This window comes from Phoenix dactylifera, chromosome 7 (genome assembly GCF_009389715.1).
Source record: "Phoenix dactylifera cultivar Barhee BC4 chromosome 7, palm_55x_up_171113_PBpolish2nd_filt_p, whole genome shotgun sequence".
In the NCBI taxonomy this organism is placed as follows: domain Eukaryota; kingdom Viridiplantae; phylum Streptophyta; class Magnoliopsida; order Arecales; family Arecaceae; genus Phoenix; species Phoenix dactylifera.
In genome coordinates this window covers 3,191,657-3,216,735 of record NC_052398.1, presented here as the reverse complement: position 1 = coordinate 3,216,735, position 25,079 = coordinate 3,191,657, and the positions used below count along the sequence as shown (strand labels likewise).

Sequence of the window (25,079 nt, the reverse complement as noted above, 5' to 3'; positions counted from 1 at the left end):
ACCTCTCTCTCCTCAGGACAAGTTTAGACCCCACTGGTGGCAAATCAGCACCTGTATTTCTTGTTAAAAAAAAAAAGTCAGGAGTCAAAAGCATCATATAGTGGGTCATCATGGGTGAGGCAACACAAAATAATCAATTTGCAATCTAACCATAACAATAACAACCTAAGGACTTACAGTGCAAGTGTGATGTACAGGCAATCCTTAAGCTCATCTGAAATTTGTCTTTTCTATGAGCTGTGATCGACAAACTTACATAAGCTTAGGAAATGATAGAAAGGTTAAAGCAAAATTGAATTGATAATAAAAAGGTATATACAAGAAGGACCAGCTTATTCTGCAGTTTGTACATATTGCTTATTAAGCTCCAAGCGACCACTTTTGCCACCAAAATCCTAGCCAAAGGCGGTCCGGTCGGATGGGTCATCATTTCATGCAACATTGACATATGATTATTGCAGACAAGCTTTCTACTTAATCCACTTATAATGGCATCTAAATGACACTGCTGGGTGACATTTGCAAACGTTTCATAGAATTAACAAGTTTGAAAGAGTTGGTCATCTGACATTTCTCATGGTACTTCATACTTGGTAATAAGCATATTGAAAGTCAGGTCTTCAGGAATTAATGACACCTCCTCCTCACATCTTCTCCAAAAAATTTACCCCAATATCCATCATATCAGACTTGCAAAGACCGAGAATTAGTGAATGATATGCAAGATCATCAGGCGAAAAGCCCACCCCTATCATTGTTTTGTTCAGGTTAAATGATCTTATTAGTTGGCATTATTTTTGATATATCCATGCACTAGAATGTTATAAGTAGCCAAAATTTATCAATTTTTTAAATAAATTGCCCAGGAGATTCATAGCAGCATCCAGCTTGAAGCTTCCAATAAGCATTCAACAAAGCACCATTAAGTAATCTCATCAGGCAGAGCTGGGTGCAGACAGCCCATAACTTCACTCAGCAATGCCAACACGATGGGCAGCAGCTGTCCGTCTCAAAGATGGGCAACGTGTCACCTAGCCGAGCCAAAAACACGCACTGGTATCTGTCGTGCAAAACACACCGCAACGGGATTCAACTCTGTGGTGTGCTCATGGTGCGTTTTCTTAGGAAACGACCACCTGAGACAAAATGTAACCCGGAAAATATTTACATCAGTTCTCTCACCCTACAAGAATTGTATGCCTAACTCTAATAGACAAAGTCAATAGAAAGTTTTGACATCTGGACCAAGCCATTTAAGCTAATATATATATAGATATATATATATATAAGCCAACCAATTATTCATTTGAACAGCCGCTAGCCTCCACAATCTGTGGGGCAGATAAAGGGTGTCTAATACAAAAAGGAAAAGAAAAAATATACATAAAGGCAGGCTACTGTTTTTCAAGCATATACACTCCTCAAAATTAACTGTAGAGCCTATATCCAAAAACAAAAAGGACTCCAAGCCCTTGGTATTGCTGTCAGAGTGCAGAATATCTTCCCTGACTATAAGGTAGCTAGGAGTTCGAGGTTAGATTAGTTTTCCCTTCTCCAAAAACTTCTCCTATGCCAGCCATTTCAGAGAGACAAGCTTTTGACATCAGCTTCATCTGATTGCCTCTGAAACCTGCGAGACCATCACTGGTGATTACACAACCAATGAACTGCAAAATATGTTCAAATAAAGACTAAGCACATCCCATCATTTATTTTTTTGCTAATCGATTAGAACATGATTGACCTGCAGTGTACTGTAAAGAAAATAAATTGAGTCTCTTTTTGGTAGCAAAATAAATACGGTCCTGGTAACTAGTTAAATCCTTTGATCTTATCAGTACTTTTTGTTCAAGCCCTCTCTAAAACACTAAGGATCTAGCATTGATTGCATATACATTTTCTAGTACAACCACAGATACAACCATTCTTGCAAGCATAATATCTAGGTATACTTGAGTCAATTTTTATGTTATTTCAACAGCAAAAAGTAAACTCATCTACACCTATTAAAAGTCCAAGGAATTTTCTAAAACAAAAGCATTGTCTAAAGTAACACCTAACATTTTAATTCAACACCAGACCAAAAGCAGCCAAAAAGATTGCGACAAACAAAAACTATAAGCTGGTGGAAACAGAAGACAAGCTAACCTGTACATCGCAATCAGAAAAGGATAATTGGCACCAAGGGGAGAGGTTGACAAGTACAAAACATCAACCAAAGCCAAAACCTTCACTAGCTTCATGGATGGCAAGCAGCAAGCGTTCTTCTAACTGCTCCTTGGAGGAATATTCCGGCAGGTCTAGCTGGTTGAAACTGCAATTGTTTATAGTAAACTTTTGAGTAACATAAATATTTTGAAAAAGCAACATCCTACTTGTTACGTAACATTGCAGTACTGAAATGCATTCTAGTTTTGCTCCTTTGGTTAGCAAGTCTAACCAGGTATGGGCAGAAGGTAGTCTCTCCGGAGCACCATATGCCTTGTGAATCTGAAAATGTTGAGGGCCAGAAAGACCCTGCAATGCTTTAAAGCCCTCTAAGGGAACCTGAAATGGCCAGAAGCAATTCATTTAGAGAGAAGACAACAGTAGTAACAGGGACATCAATGATGCCTGATCTAAATTAAAAATTAGATCAAATATTTTGCTTTTCTTTTCATCAGAAAAATGTTAATTTCTATGCAAGCATTAACAGAAAATACGATCAACTTTAAGAGGCCATGTAAATTCAACCTTGACCATCCAGTGAAGGTCAATCACCAAAAAATCAAGAACTATATAAACTCAAGGATAGTCAAGATGAGGTTACTAGCATATCAAACTCCAGTACACTATCGTCATCCAGAATTAACCTTATGCAATTCAACCTGGATTCTAATGGTGTGTGCAAAAGAGATAAGAACAACTGACTGACTGACATTGATGAAAATCATGAGAAAGGATTTGAAGATAGAGCATGAAACCCTTGAGAGGATTAGATCTAAATGACATTTAGCTCTAGAAATTAACTAGAATTGAATTTAACTTTCCGAGCCACAAGTTCCAGGAGTTGTAAGTTCTCATGTGGCAAATCATTTCATCTTTATAAATATATAATCATATAAAGTTACACAATAGTGCAGGACACCAAATAGACACATGCATTGCTCAAGTTAGCCTTTAATTTCATATTTTTTTATGTTATTCTTTTTTTAGTCATTTTATAAAGTTTACTTATTTTTTTTCTAAGAATAATTCACGTAGGTATTTGTATAAGCACTCACCTTCAACTTCATAACTTTAAAACATTACATATATCTTAGTTTTTATTGCTTGCCGAATATAAATGCTAGTTATTTGCAGTGAAAACTCATCCACTGTAGGGACAAGCATGAAGTATGATCCAGAAAAATATTTAAGAATTCAAATTGTAAGCATGATTATTTTCTCATAGGAAGCAATAAAAAGTATCCTACAATGGAAAAATGATTTACAAGAGCTTATCTTTTCATGTTGTTGCAGCAAGTTACAATATTCCTCTAAGCCAAACTCTGGGCTCCATCTCTGTTTTGAGAGTGTAACTGATCTAGTCAAATATTCACTAAAACATGGGATAAGCCAGCTCCTTTTCTTTGATGAGTGATGGATCCAACTTTGCTAAATTATTTTCTTCATGAACAAGCATGTGTCTTTCTCAGATAGGAATGCCCTAGCCAATTTTAAGATCAAAGGATGGCAATACTACAGCTGATTGATTATCGACTGACATACTAATCATGAGTTTCCTTGTTTTATTTGGTGAAACTCATGTTTCTTTAGTTCCATACTAAGAATTCATTTCAAACTTGGTCTTCTTCTCTAATGAAACCTAATTACCAATCCTATATTTCCATGAATAAAAAGTTAACATAAAAAAGATCATATCTTGATGATTAGCACATGAAAGATATTCACTAGCATCAATTCTTGAACTTGAAAAAGTAATAGCAAAATCTATCACATAATAACCTTCCTTATGAATGTAACATTATTGTCACATCATAATTACCTTAGATGTTCCAGTTACAAATTGAAGCAGTCTTGCCATATCCTCCTTGTTAAATGCTTTAACAACCTCCCAGAACCATTGGATAACAGGAGATGCAGTTGTGTAGCCAGTATACTCTGTGTTGGCTTTCAAATCATCGACTGCAGGCACCAGGGTGAATCATAAAGATGAAAAAATGGTAAAACTTCTAATAACAGTAAAAACCAAAAGCACTCACGATCGATTTCTGGAAGTCCACTAATTAGAAGCTCAAGTTCCTTGTCATTGAATATTGAAATAAGTTCCCGTGGAACTAATTCACTGAAACCCTCTAAAAAGGAATTAATCTGAGGACGAATAGCTGTACTCAATATGTGTTCAGCCACAAGGTCCACATAGTCATGCTTTGTTTCTTCTGTAACTCTGATATTCCTTCCTCCAGGTATAAGCTCATAGTCAGTAACCTCCATCACACAAAGGGAAAAAACAGTTAGTTGGAATAAGCATGCATATAAATCAGAAATGAATTACAAAGGCAATCTGCCTTTCATTTGCATTCAAATAATTTTCAACAAGGAAGAGAAAACTTGCCAATTTTAAGTCCGCCAGAAATTATCTTAAACTATATAGCATATTCAGATACTGAATTTTGCTTACCTGATTTTTCTCATAAAGGATGTGTTTTTCCTCATCGGCATCCATGCTAAATGTCAAATCAGGGATATCACTTACATCGTTCTGTTTAAAATTCAATACAGAACAGTTAGTTTATTAAAAATACCTAACACGAGACCAAAACACTAAACACTAACCTCAAGCATCCACTTCAAGTTCTTGTAATAATCAGGATCAACAGCTTCTATGTCATGATAAGTTACTTTCACACCAAGAATGTGCTTGTAAAATGAGCGAGTGAAGTGAACATCCAAAAGTTGGCCATCAAACAGTGCTTTTGCAACCTGTAGAATTTGTTGAAAATATAAAATGATAAAGAATTTTTAAAAGAATTACTATAGTGAGAATGATCAGATTCAATAAAGAACTCAGGAATATATTATACTACCACACGGCCCACAAACTTGAAATAGGAAAGATGCTCCGTTTGGTAAACAGAATTTGGATTAGGCTGGAATGCTGCATTATTCCCAACAGTAGTGAAAAGCAAGGCTCCTTTGTCAAAAATGACCCTTGAGAGCACTTGATACCATTCCCTTGTTAGCCCACCAGCATCAATCCCCTCTTCTCCCTGAAATTGTACAGTTAACCGACCTTTCAAGTCCTGACTGGGACGCAACCGCAACTGATTGTATGAATCCTCCAAGACATATGCCCGGCGAACACTGATCCGCAGAGGAGCAGAAGGGTGATGGTCATGTTGTTGTCTAATACGTGACCGAAAATATGCTCTCTTGTTGTCAAAATCAATCAGCCTTGGAACTTTCAACATCATAGACAGTGACTTTTCGAGCAAACTTGGACTTTGCCTTATAAAAACATTCAGAAGGCGTCGATGCTTCTCTACAACCCTTGCAAATGTCATAGTGCCAGTTCCACTGCACTTAAGGGATGGTGACAATGAAGTACTGGCAAATTCTTTGACTTCTCTTGCAGTCACATTGTTATCTGGCAGCGCAACAGTTTGGTTTGTCTGCAGCTTCTCGCACAGAACAAAAAAAGCTTCTATGAATGGCAATAGCTGCTGTGTGCCAGGAGGAAGAAGTGGAGAAAGAGAGGAAGAGGCACCAATATCACCAGCATCTGGCAAAAGTACAGGAGAAGAGAAAGTTGAACTCTGCCCTAGCTTTGCCTCAGTAGTGCTAATGCAGTCACTTAGTTCTTGCCATAATGGCTCAAGAGCTGCATTTAGGTTCCATAATATAGATTGTTCCTCATGTTCCTCAACATCTTCGCCCTTTTTCTCATCAACTGAAGTGAGTGCACCGAGTGCTTGTAGCACACGCAAGACTGCAGCTCCAGCCATAGAACCAGCACCAAGTCCCAGCATTTGCGTATTCCTCAAAGTTACGAGCTCAGAAACAGCAGAAGAACTCAAATTATGAGCTAAACCTGCTAGCTCAGTTGCAAAGAATTTTCGATGGGGAGAAGCAACAGATGCTAATTTTTTTACTACTTCAGCAGCAAGTGAATATACTTTATCTGAAAGTCTGATTAATACATAAATTAAATTAGTCACTAGGGCTAATTCAAAGGAGACAATGGAGACTCAAAACTAGTCACCACATGAAATAGGAAAGTTTCAACATGCAAAAACAGCTTCTAAGACCTGGCCTAATATGGAGACTCCAAACTAGTCATCACATGAAACAGGAAAATAATATATGCAACTACAACTTTCTGAGATCTGGACTAATATGAACAAAACCGAATAAATATCAAAAGCATTAGCCAGAAAAGTCCAGACAGTAAAAGGGGTGATGCAGGTCAATCATGTGAATTGAGCCAACTCATAACTCAAAAATGACCTGAGTTAGTTTCCATTTTTTAAGTACCTGAATTTGAGGAAAGAAATAAGATAAATTGGAAAAAATCTTGAATAGATCCAAGGATTAGCAATGCTTTCACAAATATGATTAGTTTAATATTACTGTTTTTCAACAAAGTGACAGATAAGATCAATTTCATGAATTTTGATAACCCTTTACTTTTTCATTGTAATCCAATATTTACAACATTGCTGATAACCCTTCAATCTTTGGGGATTAATAGATATGCGAAATATACATCTTCAAGATCGGCCAAAATTTTAAGAGGAAAAAATAATAATTTAGTAAAATGGTTAAGTGTTTTGCCTTCTGAGCACAAAACTAGCCCTCTTTATCTTTTAATGAAGTCTTCCAAACAACTGTTCATGCAAAGATGGACGACCTTGGAGAGAGGTATGTCAAGCATTGCCCTTTCTCCGCTAGTTACCTTCTAATTTCTCATAAGAATCAAGATTCATAGTATTCTTGTTTAAATCATAATTACAATGTTTAATAAGTATAATGGATGTAAGGAATTACTGATTACAAAAATGTTCTATTAACCAAATATCAAAAGCACATTAGCTAATGGATGTACGACTATGATGGTGCACCATTAGATATGATAGTTGAAAAGTAATATGAGTATATAATGTTGTCTTGGCTAAACATTCCAGGAACATGAGGAAAAAGAAAAAGGAAAACAAGGAGTGATGGTTCAGTGTCTATAGGAGCTTAAATGACAGTAGTGAGAATTATACAAGTTTGAGCCGGCAGGAAAACTGGTAATAAGAATAAAAGGCCAAGAGAGTCCATAAAACCAACTCAAAGCAGTTGGGATAACACCACTGGTTGTGGTTATGCATAGTTAGTTACTACATTGGCATGTGAAAATGCATGAGATACTCTGTTTCGGCATAAGAACAGTAAAGCGTAGATACATGAACACGTGGTGTTTCTCTTTCAATACTGATATACTTGAAGGCTGTAGATAAATATTCCCATCTCTACTTATTGGGCATCCTCTGTGCCTAACCATTTCCAGAATGTCTAAGAGAAAGGCAAATCAAAAAAAACACATTTCACAACCAATGTGTTAAAACAAACCAAATCCTCTGTGCCCTACACTTCAACAAACAGAAGGGAGAGTGTTAAAACAAAGCAAATGACAGTAGTGAGAATTAAACAAGTTTGCATCGACAGGAAAACTGGTAATAAGAATAACAGGCCAAGAGGGTCCACAAAACCAACTCAAAGCAGTTGGGATAACACCACTGGTTGTGGTTATGAATATTTACTACTTGCTACATTGGCATGTGCAAATGCATAGATATTCTGTTTCAGCATATGAACAGTAAAGCATAGATACATGAACACCATGGTGTTTCTCTTTCAATACTGATATACTTGAAGGCTGTAGATAAATACTCCCATCTCTACTTAATGGGCATCCTCTGTGCGTAACCATTTCCAGAGTGTCTAAGGGAGAGGCAAATCAAAAGAAACACATTGCACAGCATGGGAGTTCATTATCTCAGTTCGTTCAACTGCTAGGGCAGCACATAAATCATTAGCTTAAGAAGCAGCATATGTAGTAGAAGTAGTAATTCATAATTGCAAATTTGGCCAGTACAGGGATTGCACTACTTAATTGACATCAAAGTTCCAAGCATAATCAGAACCCCAGCAAATCAAAGAAGTTGCTTTTAACAAAATATATTTCTAGATAAATGTTGGCTCAAAAAATTTACCCTTCATGAGCAAGAATGGTGCAGAGGTTGTGTAAATCAGAGTCAGGAAGCTGTAAAAGAAGATCATATTGGCTCACAGGGTTATTCCTGCCCGAAGATGGCACCACCAGGCAAGGACCTTGATTCTTCTCCAGACCAGGGTTCTGTTCTAAAGTGGAAGAATCTTTTTGAGTCTCTTGATTCGCAAAACCATCTGCAGCTTGTGCAGAGGGAGGCGGGCAATCAATCTTTGAGACAACAGTGTTAACTACTACTTGGATCAAGGACATAACCTGCACAAGCGACCAAATCCAGTTGCACATGCAAGTAAAATGCAAATAGAAATACATCAGCAATCCATCATAAGCTTGCGAGTACCTGCTCAAGATGTGCATTGCTGCGCAGAAATAACGGTCTGTTCAAAAGCTTCAAAAATATAACTAGAGGCATAGAACCCTTAGGTGATGTTTCTGGAACACTTGATGAGGCCATTGCCTCAAAGATTTTCTCTTTACCTTTTTCCCTCTTGTTTTCTGAATGGATACTGTTTGAGGATTCTGAGGCCAACACACCATCAAAGTCAAAAAGAATGTCTGCAACAGATGAATGATTTGTTGCCAGGTATGTCAGGATTTCAAGAACTCGACGAGACACGAGAGTTGGAAGGCCTACAAAATAATAACCATGAAATGTCACGAAACAAAGATAATGATAACAGAGGATTACCCCCAAAAAAAAGAAAAAGAAAATAAAATGAGATAAGTAAAAGAATAAACAGAGGCAATACCATCTGTGGGTTGAGGACGGCCATAGACAATATTCCACTGACATCCATAAAGCCGCTGAGAAATCATGCTTGCCGACCCACTATGCCCATCAGCCTCAGGTCTAATCATATCAACTAAAAGGCCAACCAAAATATTACGTGTAATACTATGTGCACATAGGTTCAATAGAAGTCTTTGGAGAAGGCCTTTGCCCAGGGGCTGCCAACAAAATAAATACAAAAAGAAAAAGTGATGCCACATTAGTTCAGCACTGAAATTACCACGGTAAGTGGTTCTCTGTTGACCTGCTTACAGCAGGTCAAAAGAAAGCAAAACTCATACATAAAGATCCCACTTCCACCCCATACTCAAAATTTCATAATGAAAGAAAAAGTATTAATCTAAATCCACACTCTGCAACGAGGGAAACGTATCCGGACACAATAAGACTCTTCCAGATAGTACATGGTTTTAAAATATCGGATATAGTAACAACATCGTACATGTACAACAAGTTATTTATAAATACATAAAGCAGTCAAAAGTTATACATGTTCTTAAAGTCATTTAATTCAATGAATCATTCAAACGAGATTCTGCAGAAGTAGAATTTTGGATGTAGTTAAACTGCACATTTTCAGTCCCCTCTTTTTTTCAAACAACGCAAAATGAATCTAAATATGAATTATAAGCATGCAAATAAGTAAATCATATTACTATTTAATAAACTAAGTTAAGAGCACCAACCAGTTGTTCCAACAAAGCAGCCAAACAATCACCTATTGAGGGTACCTAGGCAATTAGACTACAGTGACGTAGGTCAACTCTCAAAATCATGTCTCAACTAAGTGCAATGAGATCTGAACCACATTAAAACCAATATAAAAACGTGTATAAGTACATAATCACAAAGAAATTCTAGTAGAATAAATAAAATACCTGAGCTAATCTTAAAAGGCGAATAAGAGCTTTCAAAGCATTTGCATCCAAAAGAGGCATTCCCTCAATTTCTTTGATCTTTGAGCTGTTTGCAGTGGCAGACACTGCTCTTCGACCTATAGTAACTCCCACACCTCTATCCATTACTATCTGCCTGTCAATTGCCAGCCTCCTGCCACCAAGTCTATGGCTTCCTCCAAAGAAGCCGCTTCGAGGATGGTATCTATCTCTAAGCATTTGGGCCTCAGCAAGTAAAGCTGAAGGTAATGCTGATAAAACTGCTTCAGATGAGGTAAGGAGTACCTGCAGTAGGGAATAGTGGAAAAAGTCATGACACTGACAAGATAATATAAATTAATAATTATCAAAAGACATACCTCCTCACGTAGATCAGGAGGGAAAGTAGCTATAATCGAAGCATTATCCATGTCAACCGGTTGCCCCTCCGCTGGCTGAGAATGCATGCTTCTTTGTGCTCGTTGTTGAGCCAAAACTTCAGCTTGGATATCTGGAGGAAGAGCAGCTAAAAATTCAGGATCTATTTCTTCTGTGGGTGGTGGAACATATGTTTCAGCTTGCGCAGATCGAGGTTGGGAAATTTGCTGGGAAGCCAGCACTTCAGCACGGAGATCCTCTGGCAGTGCCTCCAAAAATGTTGGGTCAATTGCATTTGTGCTAGAAGCCTCATTGTTGACATTGACTTGATCAGCCTGATTAGCATCTTGAGGAACTGTTGGATTTAGCCTGGCAGATAATTCTTCTCCATTAGAAGCAGTTACAGGGCTCTCAAATTGATCCCCAACGGTGTCTGCTCCATTCATATCAATATCTGCACTTGCAAGAGCTGAACCAGCATGACCATCACTGAACTCTGGCATGCCAGAGCCTGAAGAAATAAGGGCATGACTACTAGAATGGCTATCCAAAACTGACAGTCCCTCTCTACTTTCATTGTGCAATTCCAAATTGTGAGGATTGGCAGGTGCTTCAGAACCATCTAGCATAGGGTGATCCAGACTTTGTAAGTCAGCAGATGATATATCCATTTCAGGAATAGTATCTAAAGGCACAGTGGTTGGGCCAACTTCTTCCACAGGTCCTTCCCCATAGTGTATGGTCTCACTACCATTACGTGCAACATTCAGATCATCGGGAAATCTTGGCCTTATTTCTGGTGTCCCTTGACTCTCCTCTGCTCCAACAACTGACTGTGCATCAATTATTCCATGAGACAGGTTTGGAAGGCTTGTATCAACTCCAACAGGCAAGTTCCCCGGCTGATGCCCTGGACTAGTCTCTAATTCTTGATGCTGTCCTTCACTTGGTTCAGTGGGAAGATCATCTGCCACAGGTGCATCCCTATTGGCATTTAATAGAGGCGATTGTTGGTTAGCTTGTCCTGCAGAGAGATCAAGCTGTCTCTGATCTGGAGGGTCATTGACAGTAATTAACCCGCGCAACTGAGACACAAATTGTTCCTCTACTGCCTGTGCAATAGCAGCAGCATGGCTACCTGCCTGAGGCAGACCATCATCAGTCCACCGACTATCACCAGCTCCCCTTCTTCCACCAATATTCAAAGAATCCATGCCAAGTGAGAAATCAATTAGAGGAGGGGGTGCAGTACCAACCAAACGGTCACCAAACATAGTTGCAACAGCATGTTCAGATGGAAGTCCAGCATCTAACATGTAGAAATGGGCTACATCAAAACCTCCAAATGATGAAGCTTCTAAGTCTCTAGATGAGTTCCCGCTAGCAGACCACAATGAAGCAACCGGCTCCCCTAATTGTGAAGGTCTCACAAGTAATGGATGTTGGAAAGCACTTCCTTCAAGCCTTGACCGAGAAAGAAAAGTCCTGCTACTTTGACGGCGGCGTTCTATACCCAATAGACGACGAAGACGGGATATGTCATCATGAAAGGTCTCTGCAGCAACATCATTGAAACTGCTTGCATCACCAGGTCCCCTTAAAACTCGCAGGTGATCTAACCCAGATAAACCATCCCTCCACCTCACCTCAATAACACGATTATCAGGGAAACCGTCATCTTCTTCATCAAGCATGTCATCATTATATTCATCACCCATACCATTGTCATCATGGTCCTCCACATCTGTATCAGCTAAAGACATTAATGCAGCTCCTTCTTCTGCTATATCTTCATCCTCTTCCTCATCCTCCTCATCGTCATCATCATCTTCACCATCCTCCCCTACATCCTCCTCATCTTCATTGCCCATATCATCATCTGTCTGGTGTTCAACATGAAAAGTCATTCCAACCTCATTTGAATTCCGTAGTGCACCACCTTCATCCATGTCCTCACGCATATACTCCAACACATGTTCAGCAGGTGCATTAGTGACAGTGTTTTCCTCCCCATCAACTCGCATATCCTGCTCTATAGACTGCTCTGTATTTGTCCCATGGTCCCTATCATTTTGAGAAGGTTCGTGAATCTGCTGCTCTGCAGGTTGTACTGTAACAGTAGCTTCATGCTGATAGTTTGCATTTTGACCGTGGTTTTCAGTTTCAACTTCAGAAGTAGTCTGATCTACAGTTCTACCTTGTGCTCCAGAAGATCTTTTCTTACCAAGCCCATCCAACTTGAGCACTTGATCACTAGCATTGGCAGCTCTTGTAAGACTTTCTAAAGCCTTGAGTATCATGTTTACAACCTTTGGAGCATCTGGGTGGTCCAAATCTATCACTCGAAGGATACCAGAAAGTGACTGCACCATTCCCCCATCTATCATGGCCTTAGCAAAATCAGGTGAGCATCCAGGACCAGGCAAGTTACTGGACGACAAATTTCTGGACAAAATAGAATTTACCAGACCAGCAAAAGCTAAAACCTTCTTGTCAGGTAACAAACTGCTTTTAGAGGAGTTGCCTTCTGAATCTAAAATAGAAGAAAATGCTTTCACAATTTCAGAAATAACTCGTCTGCGCCCCTCAGTAGATCTGCCGCATAACACTACCAAGAACCAAGATGCTTTTTCAGACAATTTATCTTTCCATTCATCTGAGGTTTCAGCAGTTCTCTCAGAAGACACTGGAAGTAGCTGATGCAAAACATGATGCACTATTCCGCCATTTCCAGGGCCACCTGCTAGCACAGATCCCCGTAGCTGACATGTCTCCATATCCCGTCTCAAGATTACACTTACTGCATGGACATACATGAGAAGTATGTCACTCATCAACTTCAGGACAAATGTCAACTTCGCCAGCCATGCAGATCTTTCAGAGAGACTATCATCATCCACCTTCTTTGTCTCATCAACTTTTGATTTACCCTTTTCCTTTATAGCAGATTCATCAACTTCCATAGGAGTTACCGCACTAGCACTTTCTTCAATTTTCTTTGCCGACGGAAAGCTCATAACAATTTCCAAAAGTTGATCAATCACCTGGGAAAGATTAGCAGGAACTCTTTTATGGCTTCTAGAACATTTGCCGGTATCATTAGGTCTATTCTCAGGCATCTTAATAGGCTCATTAGAAGGGACCCCAGTTTCAATGCCACAAGCTTTCATTTTGTCCTTATCTTTTTCTTTTTCCTTCAACAAGACTATGTTCATCCTCCCTCCTGATGACTCCAATTGACAAACTGCAGCTGCAGCTCTCATAAAGATCTCAGGATCTCTAGATATGACAGGTGCCATGGATGTCAAAAATATGCGAGGTGAAAGACGGCCAGCATGTCGGCTAAGAGTGCCAGTAAGGGTCTGCCTGATTTCCAATTCCATAGCAGTTTGTAGAGTTTGAGGATCTTCAATGAGGTGCCGAACAATAACAGATGCTAAGCTGTCAAACCCAGGGAATATACAAGTTCTTGGAAGACTAAAAAGAGCAGCTAAACCTCCAGTTTCAAGGAACTGTGTTGCTATAGCATGTGTTTTTGTCAAGCGTGCACATAATTGTAGAATAGCCTGCATAGCTACTGCTGGAACATGCTGCTTTATAAGTTCACATGAGATAGCCAATGCCCGTTGACTCTCCTCGAGAGATAGATAACCAGTTGATTTCCCTAAAATCTTCTCAAACGCATTGCCAGATTCTCTCTCAAGGCCATCTAACTCAGATTTTTTCTCAGTGGCAGATGAAGGATTTGCCAAGGAGATGTCCACTCCAGATGAATCAGATAAAGATCTAGAAGAACCTTCAGCAGTTTTCTGTATTAAATTTAGGTCCAGACTGCAACATATTATTGATAATAAGCAACAAAGCACTTACAATTCTTGTTGCTGAAGGCTCATTTCTGGACCCATTCCTTACTCTGAAGCTAGCCAGTATATCCAGTACAACAGAAACGGTACCATTCTCTGCAGCAATTTCCCTTGTGCTACCGTCTTCACTGAGAAGCAGCGCCAAAATATGCGAGATAGGACATAGTGCACTGATATCCTTCGAAAAATCTGATGGGCAAAGCTTAATCTGCTGAACGAGATACAACGTCACCCTTGGACGGTCCTCCCCTTTGTTTCGATTGCAAAGTGTCACTAACAGATCTGTCAATGGAAATGCCATCGAATCACTACTTTGAAACAACTTCATTGATGTACCAAGAATATCATCAACTGGGGGCATCTCCGGCACCCTCTCTTCAGCAAATGCATTTCTTGTCTTATCATTGCTATCCTCTTTGGGTGTTTCTGATGAATTTCCCAAGGACAAAGCAAGTGCCTGAGCAAGCTGAACATCCTCCTGCACAAATTCCTCAGGATGGCTAAACAACCAATCTGTGGCCATCTCAACACTATTTGTGCCCACATTTCTCAGAGCTTCCTCAGCTCGAGCCCTGGTAAAACCCATCTCAACTATATTGGCAACAGTAGATTCATCAAGCGGAGGGCTAGTGAGCCGTTGGCCAGTGCTTCCTGTGATTCCATTGCGACCACGCTTCGGATCTCCAACACCAGAGTATATATGAGTAATAATGGAAATCATGGAGGTAATAAAAGCTGAATTACAATTAGGAAACATAGGGTGATTCCATACAGGAAGGATCACATCTAGAACTTGTGATTGCAACATGCGAACAAATGCCTCAGGGTCCCTTGGAACAGAGAAAAGATTAATTGATAATCCAGCCACAACAGGTTGAACAAGAAGCTGAGCCTGAGATGGCAATGTTGGAGATAAAAGCAACGAAGAATTGCAATGATATTCCAGCAAACGACAATAGCTTTGCAACGTATCCAGCAGCCAAGAACTGTGAGATACCTTCTCATCAATAGAGTGTCCTTGATCAGACCCAGCAGTCGGGATAGATAAAGGCAGAGTCCACAGTAACTGGCTTGTAGCCTCAAATGTAGTCAGAAGCTCCTTAAATGTTCCATTGACATAAAAACTGTTCACCAATGTGGTATTGCATGTACGACGTCTGCTGTCAAAAGTAAGTGCAGCCATGTCTTCTACAACCTTTCCAAGATACCGACATTTAACAGATAATGACATTTCAAGGCCGGCAATAGAATGTCCAGAATAACTAAGGGCATCAAAGAAAAGTTTCGCGAGAGCAGTCACAAGGCTCTTCGATGCAGGACTCAGGGAACTGGAATCACCTCTACGACGAGCAGATAACCCTTTCACAAGAGTAGCAAAAAAGGAACGCAAAGCTAAACCAAGTTTGGTTAGAAGTTCTGAGACAAGGATGTCTGGACTTCTCTTTTTAGTATACTGAATCAGGGAACTCTCTAATGTGCTAATGGAAATTTCTGAATCGGTATGTGTTGCATCCATCTGCCGGCTAATCCTACCACCACGTATCCGTGACAATGCATGTCGACCATGCCGATGCATACTTCCAGCAGAACGTACCACAGACACAAAATCCTGTTCTACACTCCATCGCGATGAAGATGTATTCCTTATTGATACAGGGTTCATATATCGGACTACTGGAACAATATTTCCATCATCATCGCTCTCCCTTCCTGGTACATTAGAAGCAGAAGAATCTCCAGTTCCAGCTTCTTGATCAGTATCCCGCTTCTCATCTATCTTGGAATCACTAGATAAAGAGATCTGCCACATTATTTCTTTGTAAGCCTTACCCAATTCCTGCAGAATATCCGCATCTGCAGATCCCAACTCTGAGACCATAGAAGTTGTTCCCTTCAAAAGAAAATTGGAAAGTGACAACAGCCCCTCTAAACTAGAGAGACATTTCAAGACTTCAGTTTGTTTTAAGCAGTCAATATCAGCTAGCTTAGTTCCACAAACTGATGAAAGTAATTCATTTGACAGCTTAAGATGTTCTCGGACGAAAGAGCAAACAGCCTTAGCCAACGCAGCAGAATGCTGAGGTGAAAAGTTTTTAAATGCAATAGATATACTCTGACCAACTGACACAGAAATTGGCAATAACTGAAGAGTAAATAATTTAAGAACTGCTTCAATACCCTTTTTCTCAATGAATACACGGCATGTATCTGCATTCTGAAGAACAGTTTCAAGAAGACGAGCAGCATTGCTTATACACTCAGGAAGAAATGACTCTATGGTCATAGATGCATTATCTGAAGACACCTCATTCATCAGTTCAGAATTTCCCATCTTCAATGTTTCCCCTTCACCAAGTGAAATAAGCTTCCTCTCTTCTAGGTCAGTTTCCATGGGAACAGGAGTACAAGAGCTTGGCAACTCTGTTGGAGAACAAGACTCTAAGCCAGATCCACTTTTTGATATTGTATTCAAAATTGAAATAAGCACATCAACTCCAGAAGCACGTAGGGAGGATGCATGACGCATTAATTCATCCAATCCACTGGACAAGGTTCCTGGTGTTTCTCCACTGAGGGCTTTTAAATATGACCTCGAAGTGAAAATTTTCACGAAACACCTTAGAGCATCATGATCCTTCACCAGTTTAAGACCAGTGTTGTTAAGACACAATGCGTCCAAGCACTGGGGGATACATATTACTGCTTCAGCAGAGCAGAGAACACCACTCGTGATGGCATCAAGAAAAGCCCGAGGCAAGTCAGCTGCATCAAGGGCAGGAAAACATGTGGGATCTTTATGTATAAGATCACTCATAACATTTGCAGCAAGTGAAAACACTCCACCGCCAAAGTCTTTTGCCCTCCTAAAAATAACGCACAAGCATGGTGGCAACACACTCTCTTCTGCGCCATCAACACGAGCAGAACTACCAGGGACATAAGTTGCAAGTGATATCGTCCGGAGTAATGGTTTCATTAATAACTTCCGGTGATATGAAACCAAGGATTCAGAATAAAGAGGTTGTGTATCCAGCTCAGATGAACTGCCCATGACTTGCTTGCCCTTACCATTATGCTGAGGCTCTTCTCCATTCTTTTTTGAACCCTTCCCAACGTGTGATACTTCAATCTGCAGGCGTGCAATAGTATCATCCAGACCACCTAAATCTCTGAATAATGCTGAAGAGGGATTATGGAAGTCTAGGAAGCCCTCAATCACATGAACTGCAGTACTAACAAGTTGTAGGTGTTGTGGATTAGTATCTTTAAGAAGGGGCAAAATAGTAGGTATAAATCCTGCTTCCTGCAGAGCTAAAGAACCAGGAGTAGATGAAACCAAAATGGAGACAAGAGATAGAAGCGCTTCAGCAAAACCGATAGACCATTTTGTGGAACCGCTGGTAATAGAATCAACTGCTTTGTGCATGAGACTGGGAAGGATTCCACGATGGCCACCAGCTGTTACAGAAGACAAAACTGTAGGTTGATGAGATCTGTCTTGACAAAGAGCAACCAATGACTGAATTCCCAGGATTTGAATTTTCTCAGGAATTTCATCTTCATAGCTTAGTAAAGATAACAGTTCATTGATAAATTCAGGTTGATTGTTAAAAAAAGCTGCCATATCATCAGCATCATTGCTTGCTTGAACAAGAACTATGAAGGCATATAACTGGATACGGATGTACTGATATCGAGCAGCTAAAGAGTCAAAAGCCCTTGCAAATCTCAACCTTGTCAATAGTGAGAATCGTAGACTGGGAGGTATACTGTACTCCTTAACTAACTTATGAAGAAGTTCAAGATCATTCTCACTGTAACAATTGATTTTTGGCATATGAAGGACTTGCAACCCCTGTTTCTCATGTTGGACAATATTGGACTCTTTTGATGTATCATGAACAGAATAGAACTCAAAATGAAGTGTGGAGCCAATCTCAGAAGCAATTGGATCGCAACCATTTTGTATAGAACAAGCAATAAGTCCAATGCCTTCTTCCCTGCCCCCCCACCCTTGTGAAAATGCAAATAACTTTGAAGTCAAAGAAGTATCTCGTATGGAGCACTTCCCAACTGTTTTCTTCAAAAATGCAGTCAATGTCTGAAGGCTTGCCTCAACAACATCTGCATCAGTTGAAGCTAGAAGAGATGACAGATGCTGCTGCATTCAATAATGAGAGTAAAACAAAAATATCAGCTAATAATTACAAAGGAAAGCATGGTTTTCAATTAGAACCAAAACATATACTGAAATAAAAAACAGTGACGGCATTATAGACCATGAACCTTAAAAATCATAAAAACAACAGAAAAAGCATGCATCGTTTAACCAAAAATAAAATGCATTACAAGATAAAGTAGCAAATCTCCAATAAGATGATACATACCTCAAATGAACTGTACAAGTGCTTATTTGTACATTTTTCTACAATAATCCTTGTGACTCGAAGAATTTGAAGAACTGCTTCCCTAGGAAATGGAGGATCCCCTTCTAGAAAATTGTCTTCAAGTTGCAAATCCTTCCTTGGCTTTATAAACTTCTCAAAGAATGAGTCAAAATGATTAAAAAGATCGATCCAGTGATGAAAATCTCCCTGTATAGAGTGAAGATAGGATCAGACACTTCTGACTGCTTACAGGTTGATAACAATATGAAAAAGATTTTAAAAAGATGACAGGAAAAACAAACCTTATCAAACTCCCAGATAAAGTCCCTCAGCGGTATTTCTACATTCTCGAGTGCAGCAGTAGTAACGCTGCTAATAAAGGATCTTATATTTAGAGGCTGTGGAAAAAAGATTGCTAAATTAGTTAAGTCTACTAAGGATGGAAGACCAAAGACAGCCAAGGTTCGCCATACTGGTGTGTACCACCTCTTCTGGCCATATTGTACTATACAGGTACAGAACCAAGGCTTGTTAAGAGGATGTACCGAGTCTCGATACACCAAACCAACCCCATACCAGGTGTACCAATACTATACCAGCATAGTATCAATACAAATTCCAGTACCGAGATTGCAAACCTTGAAAATAGTGATAGATTGAGAAGCATTAAAAAAAAAAAGAAACTTTATAGTTGGGAAGCGCAAAAGATGCGTTACAGCAAAAACCAATGAAATATGAGGGGCAGAAAGAGAGACAGAATTTTTAAAAAAAATGACAACATAAGGCAATTGCTTTTAGAACTAGCAAAACTGTAATATATAAATAAGACAAAAAGTTTTGCAAACATTAACTTGGTCAAGTACATATTATGATACAATGAAGGCATAAGTCGGGGTGTGAATCATGCTGAGAAACTGTAACAATATTTAAAAAGTATTAAAAAAAATAAAACTCAGATAACAAACTAAAATTCATTATACTAGAAAGAAGCATGCAGTTGTTGATGATAAGATGCTAAGGAATGTGCAACAAGGACAATGCAAGACCTTAAACCAATAAGATCAACTTCACCCTTATTTTCTAGTTACAAAAATATGGACATCCTTCTTACAGTGTGCAAAAACAATCCTGATAGATAGTGAAGAATCAAAAAGGCAAGCATGCCATAGTCATGAGAAAAAAATCATTCTTAGTAAAGAACATCTAATTTTATAATTAAATGGGAATGCACTAATAGCAACCGTCTAGATTGGAGAATTCTAAACTGAGAATCTGGAAAGTTTACACATAAATGATGACAGGGGATGCACCTTTGCAACGTCAGAAGCCAAAATCCTTCCTTATTGATTGTTGCCTTGGGATTATTTGTCTTTAAACTTATATTTTTAGCAACAACCATCTGCGCCCACTCATTTTGATATTTGAAAGGTTAATTGTTTTCTAAAACATAACCAAAGTACGGCAGAAAATAAGAAAGCTTGGAGCTCTTCATCTCAGAAGCATTTTGGGGGAGATTTGGAAAAAGAGAAATAGAAGACATACCAATCAGTGTTATCAGTGTTAGAAGGGGCCAGAGTATTTTGTGTGTGTGTGTGTGTGTGTGTTTTTTTGTTTGGGGGGGGGGGGGGGGGGGGGGGGGGGGGGGGGGGGGGGGGGGGGGGGGGGGGGGGGGGGGGGGGGGGGGGGGGGGGGGGGGGGGGGGGGTTACTTCAAAAAGGTTTCCTAGCTCGGGGAACCGCTCTCGGAGGCCGGTACAAGACAGCAGAAATTGGCCAGTTTCGGCCCTAAAGGGGGCAAAATCGTTTTTTCACAGCTGAACCGTACCGGTTAGGGCCAGTACTGGTACGCGCTGAACCGCCAGTTCGGGCTGGTTCAGCAAACCTTGGTTTTAAGGGATAGTTAGAATTTGGTTTGATTCAAGGGTCAACCTTTAATGTTGTCAGATGTTCAGACTACTGAATGCTTGTTAACATCTTTGTTGTGAGAGTAATTTTCAAGTTTATTTGATCATTCGATGGAAAGAAGTAAGCTAAGGTTTGTCCGTTGCCTCCTACCCTTTTGTTCTCCCAGCTTGTTTCTTCTTCTTTCCTCTAATTCTTCTCTCCTCATTCTATGTTCTTCAACTTCTCTTCCAATTATCATATCCTCTCTACTATTTATTTTTCTGAAGTTAACAAGTGAGCATAATTTTGACACATTATAAGTCTTTTCAGTATCCATAAAAGCTTAGAATCCTAATCCTACCAACAGTTGCTAGGCTGAGAAATTGTAGGAAGACCCTTTGGCTTTCTTGTACTCCCTAGACTTGCGACCAGCTTCAATCTGTCCAGATTTCTTGTGCAGAAAACAAACCTAAAAAACTTTATTTAAAAGATTTTTTTAAAAAAATGTGAAACCTTCAACTTCAAGGTCCATTATTGCAGATATGCAGCTGTAAATCCTAGCTCCCTACATCACCAACAACCCTAATCTCATCCTGAAAAGCCTAAGACAGCCCCTTTTTCACACTTCAATTATCACTTTTCAGCAGATGAGCCCATATTTGTGGGTTAATCCATATACCACCTTCCAATGTGACAGGCTAACCATATTTCTGTAAAAAAAAACTTAAACAAAAACCGATAAACAATGGAAACCTAGAAAATAGAACTCCCAATGCATGCCTCATCCAACAACTAAGCTATGCAAGTTGGCCCTCAAGAAGTCATTCTATTCCTATATTCACCTTTCATGCATCTGCACATGGAGTTGTGGAACCACGGCTTGGGGCTTGGCACAACTGCATTATCCCACACTACATATGGTGTTGAGGGAAGTCTAGAATAGAAGTCAAAAAGCCAAAAATAAGTGGGTTGGGCAGTAAATTAGATAAACATTATTTGCAAAATCTATCCATTGCCAGCAAAAGCAACTTTATTGTACAAAGAAAATTCATATTAATATTAAGAGACAATCACTGTTGTATGTCCCTTGTTTTGCTTTGAATCAGGCCATTTCTCCTAGCATCTTATCAAAGGAAAGCCTATATCATTGCAAGCTTTTCTGTTTTTAAAAATAGCAATAAAATAATCAGAACTCAAAATAGTAAAAAAACTAGCATATAACCCGCATGATGGGTACAATTTTTTCTCCTTTTATATATAATATTATAAGTCATTATATTATATAATATACTAAAAATGTTATATAATTATATTATAGTATTAACTGTATTATATTATATAATTATATTATATACTTATTATAATTATGTTATATATAATACAATGATTCTTGTTTTACTTTAGCTTGGTGTTTGTTTCATGGATTTTATACAAGCACCCCTTTTAGCGTATCAGTCCCTCATAGTAGAATTTATAAATTAGTCCATGTTATTGACCTAGTTACCCATGAATACTGAATAAAATATAATAAATGTCAGGTTTTGCTTTGTGTATTTGAAACATTATATAACTATGAGCTACCAAAAAAAAAAAAAATTCTAAGTTGCCAAACAGATATGAGGAAAAACCTATGATATCCTCAAAATTATAACCTCTTTTCTATTTCCTGGAGTCAAGCAGGGTGGCTTGGACTGCATTTCACCTGTCCCTCTGTTACGCTGCACATTTTATTTTCTCAACCCCCTTGATTTGACCCTACTATTACCCTATTTGATTGCTTCCTCGAAATCCAAATAGATTTTAGATAGCCCACCCCCTTCCTTCCAGATTTGTAGACTCCAAACCATGTTCCAATCCAGCACAGCCCCTGCCACTTCCCCATTCCCTTCCTTCCACATGTCCTCCCACCATCCGTGTCCTAGACCGCATAAAACTTTTTATAAAACCTCTCGTTGATTTAATTTGATACAAAACGGAAGGTGGATCTGAGATCTTGTATAGAAATTTCCTCACCAAATCGGCTAATAAGCCATGCTTTCCACTGGCTCGTTCAGTCACTGCCCATTTGAATTCCCGGATGGGGCACGCTCGTGTAGTGAATTTGGCATGAATTTCAAGTGAGTTTCATTTGGACCTTAGAGTAAAGGTTAAAAATAAAAACAGTATCCGCATGGAAGTAAATATTGTCTAAGAACCATATCCATGTGGAAGTAAATATCGTTCGAAATCATGGCCATGGGAAATGCCCTTCTTTTTTTCCCCAAACTGCAAAAAAATACCCTCCATTCAAGAAGTGTTTCCATGTAAAAGTAATATCGTCTAGACATGTGGTCGATGGAGAGCAATATTGTTTGGACATGTGGTCGATGGAGAGCAATATTGTTTGGACATGTGGCGGACGGAGAGCTGTACCAATGTAAAGCCTCTGTTTTAGGATACACGTACATTAGATAATGAAAATGGAAGATTCCACAATGAATTTAAGTTATTAGAACAGGCCTTACAGATAGAATGATTTTAATCTCGAAACTTTTGTAGGCACTGAGGGAGACATTGTTGCGTTGTTAACACATATAACTTGCTTAAAATCAAGTTCTTGCAAGTTCAATGCAGATTCCATTTCTTCTATATATTTGCCCAGGTTCATGGCCTGTTACTACATGTATTATTTGAGCACTACTTGAAGCTTGTGTATCAGTGACAGGGTATAACTGCAGGTATAGACATCTCAAAACTTCTTAAATACCATTACAACAGTGTTACATGCAGTGTCTGTTGCTTAACAAATAAACATATCTTGCTTAAATGGGCATCATGAAATGTAGAAGGAAGTGAGCATACCAAATATGTTCCTAGCTTGCTTAGAATTAAGAACCCTGATTTTTGTATAGTTTCCCTGATTTTTTGAAGCCTTATATGTGATTTAGAATAATACAAGGACAAAGCAAGGCTTGTATCTCAGAAATAAAGCAAGAAGTAACTTCTCTGAAAACCCTCTTTTTTCTCCTTTTTCCCAGTAAATATACAGAAATCTCATAATGTTCAAGATGGTTAGCCTAAGAGTGCATATCAGAAGACTCCTGAACAGTGGAAGCACAATTTTCACTAGAACTAAGTTAAATTATCACAACATATCTATGAACCCTCCACACTTTCTTCTCTTTGACCTCAGATCTGAGCTAAAATATCTAAAACTTTCAAGGACTTACACAGCACAATGAACACACTAAACAAGTAAACTTTGAAGGACTAATATACCCTTAACTACAACAGTTACAATAAGAAGGACAGGAACTAAAAAAAGTACAGAAAACAGGGTAAGTGAAAAGGTGATGAAAAAAGTGATGAGGACAACAGAAAAAAAATTACAATAGACATGAAGGTACCCTGAAAAGCAAGAGGGAGCTATCGAGAATCCTGGATGCACAAACACTGTTTCAAAATGTACCCAGTAATCTCGACAACAAAGAGTATGTTACTTCAACATTGCAGATAATAGCATACAAAGGCATTTTTGTCATTATGAGAGCTTTAATATTCTAGACAACTTCTTTTCCAAAATTAAGTTGACAAAGAATAGTTTCCCCCAACAAGATAATTTACATTGTCATGCAATTCTGCAATTGTTCTTGCTTTAAGATTTAGGATCATATGATCCTCTCGGACCACCAAAAATAGGGGCCACGTCATACCGCAAGAAAGTCTAGTAAAATTTCGCCCTTTTCTTGATCAAGAACAACGAAATTCAGTTTGATCAGTTGAAATCTAACATATCTACAAAGGAGATGTTAAAAATCAATCGTGATACTCACTTTCTGCGTGGCTAATTCAAGTAAAACAACTTTACAAGGAAAAGAAATTTAGTTTGAAAAAAAAAAAAGAAAAAAAGCAAAAGAATACAACGAAAAAATAATAAAACAATGATCACATAATCAATCATCAAAAAAAAAAAATCTTCATCATGCAACTGTGTTTGTAACCAAGAAAAGAAACCCCCCCAAAAAAAAAGTAACACACAGTAAACAAATAAAAAAAAAATCGAATCTTTCCTTCGGAATTCGAAATCAAGAAGAAAAGAAGAATAGAAACATCAGACAGAAACCAAGAAACGAATCAAGATGATCAGAGGCCGCAACTTACCACTTCCAAAACCCTTCTCCGTTGAACTTCATCTCAAATTTCGCATCGCCAGAACCAAGAACGGCCCCGGGGAGAGCAGCCGTGGAGGATCCCGATGGTCGCGGAACCCACCGAAATCCAACGCCCGATCGCAGTAGAATCGGCAGTAGAGTACGATTTCTGCTGCGAAAATCGGATCAAGAAGGCCTGATACGAAGAGGAGGAGATTGAGATTGGGCAAGCGAGAAGCTATTCGGATCGTTTGGAAGGAAAATTAGGGTTAGGGTTAGGGTTTCCGTCGCCCCGATGGAATCGGGAGGAAAGAGAGGGAGCAGGGAGGGAGAGAGAGGGGTGGAGATGAATTCCAAGCAAGGAGAGCAGCCGGGGAGTATATATAGCGTGGCTCATAGGAGAAAGGAAACGAAAAAAAATAGCATAAAATTATACCACGGACTAAAATGCCCTCGAGATTGTTGGGATTTATGCTGTGGGATATTTCACGTGAAGTGTCCATGGGAGGTTTTCT

At 39.0% G+C, this 25,079-nt stretch overlaps 1 protein-coding gene across 1 annotated transcript; it reads right to left on the bottom strand.

Moving 5' to 3' along the window:
* Window positions 1–1,184: 1,184 nt before the first annotated feature.
* LOC103702442 (E3 ubiquitin-protein ligase UPL1-like) lies at window positions 1,185–25,067 on the bottom strand. Its single transcript, XM_039128434.1, has 18 exons — window positions 25,001–25,067; window positions 24,575–24,600; window positions 18,854–18,949; window positions 18,552–18,758; window positions 14,118–18,325; window positions 10,303–13,984; window positions 9,926–10,228; window positions 9,007–9,205; window positions 8,598–8,887; window positions 8,241–8,512; window positions 5,070–6,171; window positions 4,819–4,965; window positions 4,664–4,744; window positions 4,245–4,470; window positions 4,028–4,167; window positions 2,441–2,547; window positions 2,149–2,314; window positions 1,185–1,630 (listed from the first exon to the last, which is right to left on the bottom strand). The coding sequence occupies exons 1-17, from the start codon at window positions 25,065–25,067 to the stop codon at window positions 2,212–2,214; spliced, it is 11,256 nt and encodes a 3,751-aa protein (XP_038984362.1). The 3' UTR covers window positions 1,185–1,630; window positions 2,149–2,211.
* Between the last annotated feature and the right edge of the window lie 12 nt (window positions 25,068–25,079).

Bases quoted from the DNA above. Each gene is read 5' to 3' on its own strand.
- LOC103702442 (XM_039128434.1), bottom strand. From the start codon at position 25,067: ATGGACACTTCACGTGAAATATCCCACAGCATAAATCCCAACAATCTC. The intron at 8,513-8,597 runs GTACTCGCAAGC...TCGCTTGTGCAG, and splicing joins GCAATGCACATCTTGAGCAG to GTTATGTCCTTGATCCAAGT. The intron at 4,168-4,244 runs GTGAGTGCTTTT...TGGTGCCTGCAG, and splicing joins TGGACTTCCAGAAATCGATC to TCGATGATTTGAAAGCCAAC.